This window comes from Chondrus crispus, genomic scaffold, assembly GCF_000350225.1.
Source record: "Chondrus crispus Stackhouse genomic scaffold, scaffold_113, whole genome shotgun sequence".
Classification (NCBI taxonomy): Eukaryota; Rhodophyta; class Florideophyceae; order Gigartinales; family Gigartinaceae; genus Chondrus; species Chondrus crispus.
Window position 1 is genome coordinate 248,453 of NW_005178973.1, and position 6,444 is coordinate 254,896.

Consider the following 6,444-nt stretch of genomic DNA (forward strand, 5'->3'; position numbering starts at 1 on the left):
CCCCCCCCCCCCCCCCCCCTGCACCATGGGCGCACCGACGCTCTCAGTCAAGAAGACGTGGCAGCTGTCGCGGCACGTGGACGCGGTGGTGTCCGCGGGGGCGGGCAACGCCGTCGCGGCGACGTCCTCGCTGACGGGCTCCGTGTGGGACGGCCGCGTGCACGGGCTCATGGGCGCGGGCCAAATCGAGGCCGAGATTGAGGTGGACACGGGCATCGCGGACCTTTGCGTGCTCGACGAGGGGCAGTTCATCGCCGGGTGCGACGACGGCTCGGTCCGCGTCGTGCACTCCGGCGGCGTGCTGCCGTTGCCCGGCGGCCATAACGCCACCGTCATGTCCGTCGCCGTGTCCAGCCAGAAGAAGTTCGTCGCGTCCGGGGGCAGCGATCGCGCCGTCTTGTGCTGGAACCTGAAAGAGCCCACGAACGAGCCGATGCGCTTTGAAGGACATATCGATTCGGTCAATTCTGTCGACTGGAACAATTCCGGCGATCGGTTACTCACGGCCAGTTCTGACGGTTTGGCTTGCGTCTGGGATGAGAGGGCCAGTCAGTGGAAGGCCGCTATTACCCTGCCGGCTGGCTTGCATGTTTATTCGGCCGTCTTTGCTGGCAAGGGGACCAACGTAGTGCTTACGACCGAGATGATGGAGGTTGTTGCATTTGATATTAGGTCGGCCATGAAGCCAACATGGAGAAAGGGCGGCTTCCTCGGTGTTGCCCACTGCTTGAGAACCAATCCGCACAACGAGAACATTGTCGCTGTCGCCTCAAATTGCCCCGCAGTTTCACTGGTTGACGTCGCAAAAGGCGAGATCGTGTCGCGGTCGCTACATCATACGGACTACGTTAGGAGCGTCGCGTGGGATCCGAAAGAAGAATCAAGGCTTTTCAGTGGGTCATGGGATAAGAGCGTCACGGAGCTTGTTGTTGGTGCGTCATGAGTTGGTGCCGCACCGACGAATTAACCATAGGGGCACTGCGGTTCGATGTGACAAAATATTCGCTAGGGTATGGGACAAAGATAAAACAACCAATGCACTGACTGTTATACACCACGCCTGTCACCCCAGAGTTCTATATGCACCCGGTGCGAATAGTTGAATCCATGTTTCTGGCAAACGTCAGTCAACCAACGACCATTTTCTCGTATTGTCTCGGAGTCCTTGGAACAAACGCAGGCGTATCGACAAAAAAAAGTAAGCATTAGTCAGAAGGAGGACTGAGACTCGATCGAAAGCCCAGTAATCTCAACAAGGGGCACTGCCGAGCCGCAAATACATACCGTTCCAAGGGGCATGAGGAAAACACGATGCGACGGGATATCGAGCTGCTCGACGATTCCGCACACCTCGTCAAGATCGCGGTGCTCACCGACGACAAACTTGAGCACAGAGTTCGGCCAAGCAAGGCATTCCTTCAAAACTTGCAGTTTAATCCTTTGCTCAACAGGCTGCATAGAATTCTCTAGCTTGGGGCTGACATTCAAATGTACGCCTCGAGGTAAACCCTCCGGACTAACGGTTCCATTTGTCTCAAACTCGATGGCGAACCCGTCGTCAATAAGACGAGTCACAAACGCTTGCAGATGCTTCTTCTGCAGCAGCGGCTCTCCCCCCGTGATAACGACGGCTCTGATCCCCTCTCCCGCGAGGGCGCGCACGTCGCGGAAGAGGTGATCGGTAGTGGTACGGGTGAGCTCGGTCCTCTTGTCGTAAATGCGGGGCTGGGCGTGCGGACCTGCTCGGGCGGCGACCTTGCGATGGCGGTCGCGGTCAAAGAGCCAGGTGTAGGGCGTGTCGCACCAGGCGCACGAGAGGTTGCAGACGCCGAGACGGGTGAAGACAGACGGGCGGCCGGTGAAGGGGCCCTCGCCTTGCACGGACGCGAAGACCTCAGAGAGAAGGAGGGTCGGCGGCTTGAGGGGCTTGGAGGTGGATGCGGTGGAGAAAGAAGGGCGTAGAAGAATGCCTCGCGCGACGCGAAGCATTGCACAAGAGAGCTGAGGGGGGAGACGGTGTATAGGTGAAAGCGGGAGGTGAATTCATTTGGTGGGGGCAGTTGTGCTCGTGGCTCGTGGTGAGATGCATCATTGAAGTGTTGGTCTTGATGTCGTCATCAAGATCTCAATTCGGTGCAGTCACCCTCTCACACCCCCCTTTGCCACCCTACTTTCTCAAAAACTGTTCCCCTATCATACCTCTCTACCCCCCACAATTTTGGTCTCCAATTTCCCGTACAGTATTGGTGCAGTCGTACAGTACTGTAGCCGCAATAGTACGGTAGTAACCTTGTGAGAATGCTGACAGTATCCTACCACCTTTGTACAGTAAGGTTCTGGACAGTACTGTATCCCTTCCTTCAGTGGCGAGGAGCGTCCGACGGAAAGTTCATCAACATTATTTTAAGAGAATTTTTCTTACGTGCCCCTTTTATTTTGGAATTTTCCTTACATACCCTACCCCTTATTATGAGCCCCATTTCTTAAATAAGTACTTTCTCCATTTAAAAAAGAAAATGCGTTCCAAATTACCCCCCCCCCCCCCCCCCCCGGGTGGAAGAGTAAATTGAATACGCAAGAAAAATTCCAAAATAAAAGGGGCACGTAAGAAAAAATCTCTTATTTTAAAGATACTGTACTCGTACAGTATTTAGATGGCCTTCTATCATCGACCTTTGCATTATTTCTCCGCCCAATACTGTACTTCTCCGCTGCGTGTGACCCTTCCTCGGATGCCCGGATGCGCGCCGCTTCCTACCCCTCTGTGGTAGCTGGCTTGTCAGGATGCTCACCACCAACACCAGACATCGCGTTGCCATGTTCCTTGCATCGCGACGAATCGCGCAAAACAGATGCAGATCGTGAGATGTTGCATGGACAGCAGTAGTTTTGAACCAACTACGCTCGCTCTAGTGTCTATTATCCCACGAGGATTAATTAATCCTTTTTCCAGCACCATGCTGGACGGTAAACGGCTGGATTTGGGAGCAAATGGACACCGGGAACCGATTCAGCGCCCTTTTTATTAGCTTGGAGGCGATGGGCGCCTTTTACATCGAGCTATCATAACCTCCACCGGCAAAAAGGGCCACCACGCCAAGCTCAAGGTCACGCTGCGCTCAACCATGTCATCTCTGGCAAAACAGCAGATTGGGGCGCGAGTACACGCCAGAGCGCACCTTGCCTTGGGAGAAGCGGAGTCTAAACGATTCTACGGATCTCTTTACAAGGAGACCCTGGTGTCAGGGGGGGTGCTGAGGGTGGAAAAAGAGGCCGGAAAAGAGAGGGTGAGCATCTTCCTCAAAGTGAAATGGGATTCTCTGGCCGGTCAGCGGGACAGGCGCATCAGTGTGCGCAGTGTCACGCTCGGGGATCCTTGTGGGATAACTCTTCTCCGCCCTGGGTTGGGTGAGAGGCGGAGGCTTTAGCGAGGGAGCACGCGGCGCGGACGCGACGCGCCAATTGAACCCTCCGACGAGCTCGCGAAAAGGGAGTGGCTCACTGGCCGGTTACGCGCAGTCGCCCCGTGGTGCGTGAACGGGAGCGACCGGTAACGGGTTAGAAGCCAGCGCGCGCGGCGGACAACCGAAACGGACGTACGTAGGCGCAAAAGGGACGGGGGCGAGCTTGCCCCAGTTTACTGGTGGGGACGGGTGTCAGGTCTTAACCCCTCAGAGGGACGCCTCGGACACCTGTCCCAGTATACAGTACCTGCCGCCTAGTGCGTACCAGGTACTGTACGCCATTAAAAAACTAGCGTCTCGATTCCTAATTACCGCGCGGACGCTGCAGCTACACGTGTGTACTACTGTACACACGCGCTGCTTACGGACTACCGCACGGATGCCACGTGTGCTAGCGTACATGTAATACTAGCAGACTACCGCTTGGCCGACACGTGCACTACTGTACACGTACGCCAGATTACGACCACTCAGCACGCGCGCGCTCCCTACACGTGGGCACACCCGCCCACGTGTCCACCGTGCACGGCCGCACTGTTAATAATATCCCCGCGCGCGCGTCCGTCGTTATACTACAATCCTCCCCTGGTCACTCCCGCACCGCAGCAGCACCATCAGAGCAGCCCAGCGAACCCTGCGCCCCGTCAAGCTGAGCAAGGGCGAAGCGCCGGGCAGACGGGCAGTGGTGCTTACAGTACCCCTGAGCAAAACGAATCACCCACTCCAGAGCCGCCACTGCAAACCCAGACCACCTACGACGCGCATAGAGTATTGTGGGGTCAGAAAGAGGTTTTAGAGCCGGTTCGGGGCGCGGTGCCGCGTCGAAGTTGGGAAATGAGAAGCGTAGGAGGGCAATCAGTTGTTGAAGGGGGTGACTCCGGATCCTCGTCGACGCGGCGCGCACTCGACTTTTTTATGGCGGCACTGCCGCACCCCCATCTGCTCAAGATGGTGCAGTGGACGTCGGAGGTGCTGCAGGACAAAGGGAAGCAGGCGGTGAGTACAGGGGAGCTGCTGAAATTCTTTGGGATTCTTGTGGGATAACTCCTCTCCGCCCTGGGTTGGGTGAGAGGCGGAGGCTTTAGCGAGGGAGCACGCGGCGCGGACGCGACGCGCCAATTGAACCCTCCGACGAGCTCGCGAGAAGGGAGTGGCTCACTGGCCGTTTACGCGCAGTCGCCCCGTGGTGCGTGAACGGGAGCGACCGGTAACGGGTTAGAAGCCAGCGCGCGCGGCGGACAACCGAGACGGACGTACGTAGGCGCAAAAGGGACGGGGGCGAGCTTGCCCCAGTTTACTGGTGGGGACGGGTGTCAGGTCTTAACCCCTCAGAGGGACGCCTCGGACACCTGTCCCAGTATACAGTACCTGCCGCCTAGTGCGTACCAGGTACTGTACGCCATTAAAAAACTAGCGTCTCGATTCCTAATTACCGCGCGGACGCTGCAGCTACACGTGTGTACTACTGTACACACGCGCTGCTTACGGACTACCGCACGGATGCCACGTGTGCTAGCGTACATGTAATACTAGCAGACTACCGCTTGGCCGACACGTGCACTACTGTACACGTACGCCAGATTACGACCACTCAGCACGCGCGCGCTCCCTACACGTGGGCACACCCGCCCACGTGTCCACCGTGCACGGCCGCACTGTTAATAATATCCCCGCGCGCGCGTCCGTCGTTATACTACAATCCTCCCCTGGTCACTCCCGCACCGCAGCAGCACCATCAGAGCAGCCCAGCGAACCCTGCGCCCCGTCAAGCTGAGCAAGGGCGAAGCGCCGGGCAGACGGGCAGTGGTGCTTACAGTACCCCTGAGCAAAACGAATCACCCACTCCAGAGCCGCCACTGCAAACCCAGACCACCTACGACGCGCATAGAGTATTGTGGGGTCAGAAAGAGGTTTTAGAGCCGGTTCGGGGCGCGGTGCCGCGTCGAAGTTGGGAAATGAGAAGCGTAGGAGGGCAATCAGTTGTTGAAGGGGGTGACTCCGGATCCTCGTCGACGCGGCGCGCACTCGACTTTTTTATGGCGGCACTGCCGCACCCCCATCTGCTCAAGATGGTGCAGTGGACGTCGGAGGTGCTGCAGGACAAAGGGAAGCAGGCGGTGAGTACAGGGGAGCTGCTGAAATTCTTTGGGATTCTTGTGGGATAACTCCTCTCCGCCCTGGGTTGGGTGAGAGGCGGAGGCTTTAGCGAGGGAGCACGCGGCGCGGACGCGACGCGCCAATTGAACCGATCGGACGAGCTCGCGAAAAGGGAGTGGCTCACTGGCCGGTTACGCGCAGTCGCCCCGTGGTGCGTAAACGGGAGCGACCGGTAACGGGTTAGAAGCCAGCGCGCGCGGCGGACAACCGAAACGGACGTACGTAGGCGCAAAAGGGACGGGGGCGAGCTTGCCCCAGTTTACTGGTGGGGACGGGTGTCAGGTCTTAACCCCTCAGAGGGACGCCTCGGACACCTGTCCCAGTATACAGTACCTGCCGCCTAGTGCGTACCAGGTACTGTACGCCATTAAAAAACTAGCGCCTCAATTCCTAATTACCGCGCGGACGCTGCAGCTACACGTGTGTACTACTGTACACACGCGCTGCTTACAGACTACCGCACGGATGCCACGTGTGCTAGCGTACACGCGTCATACTGGTAGACTACCGCTTGGCCGGCACGTGCACTACTGTACACGTACGCCAGATTACGACCGCTCGGCACGCGCGCGCTCCCTACACGTGGGCACACCCGCCCACGTGTCCACCGTGCACGGCCGCACTGTTAATAATCTCCCCGCGCGCGCGTCCGTCGTTATACTACAGACCCCCTTCCTTAGCTTTCGCTACGTCCTTGTAGCGACCACCCATCCGACCACGGAGTTCCGTTCCGGTTTCTCTGTTTTCCTCCGCGCGCGATGCGAAGACCGAAGCGCGTGCGTGCGGGCGGGCTTTTCTCCCGCCTCGACTCCGAGCTGGCGGT

At 58.0% G+C, this 6,444-nt stretch overlaps 2 protein-coding genes across 2 annotated transcripts; both read right to left on the minus strand.

Moving 5' to 3' along the window:
• Nucleotides 1-1,047: 1,047 nt before the first annotated feature.
• Nucleotides 1,048-1,206, minus strand: CHC_T00001800001 (hypothetical protein). Its single transcript, XM_005712716.1, has one exon. The coding sequence runs from the start codon at nt 1,204-1,206 to the stop codon at nt 1,048-1,050; it is 159 nt and encodes a 52-aa protein (XP_005712773.1).
• A 3-nt stretch (nt 1,207-1,209) lies between these two features.
• On the minus strand, nt 1,210-1,989 carry CHC_T00001801001 (hypothetical protein). Its single transcript, XM_005712717.1, has one exon. It carries the CDS (start codon nt 1,987-1,989, stop codon nt 1,210-1,212), a length of 780 nt encoding a protein of 259 aa, XP_005712774.1.
• Nucleotides 1,990-6,444: the final 4,455 nt, after the last annotated feature.

Coding starts and splice junctions, on each gene's coding strand:
- CHC_T00001801001 (XM_005712717.1), bottom strand. CDS start 1,989: ATGCTTCGCGTCGCGCGAGGCATTCTTCTACGCCCTTCTTTCTCCACC.
- CHC_T00001800001 (XM_005712716.1), bottom strand. CDS start 1,206: ATGCTTACTTTTTTTTGTCGATACGCCTGCGTTTGTTCCAAGGACTCC.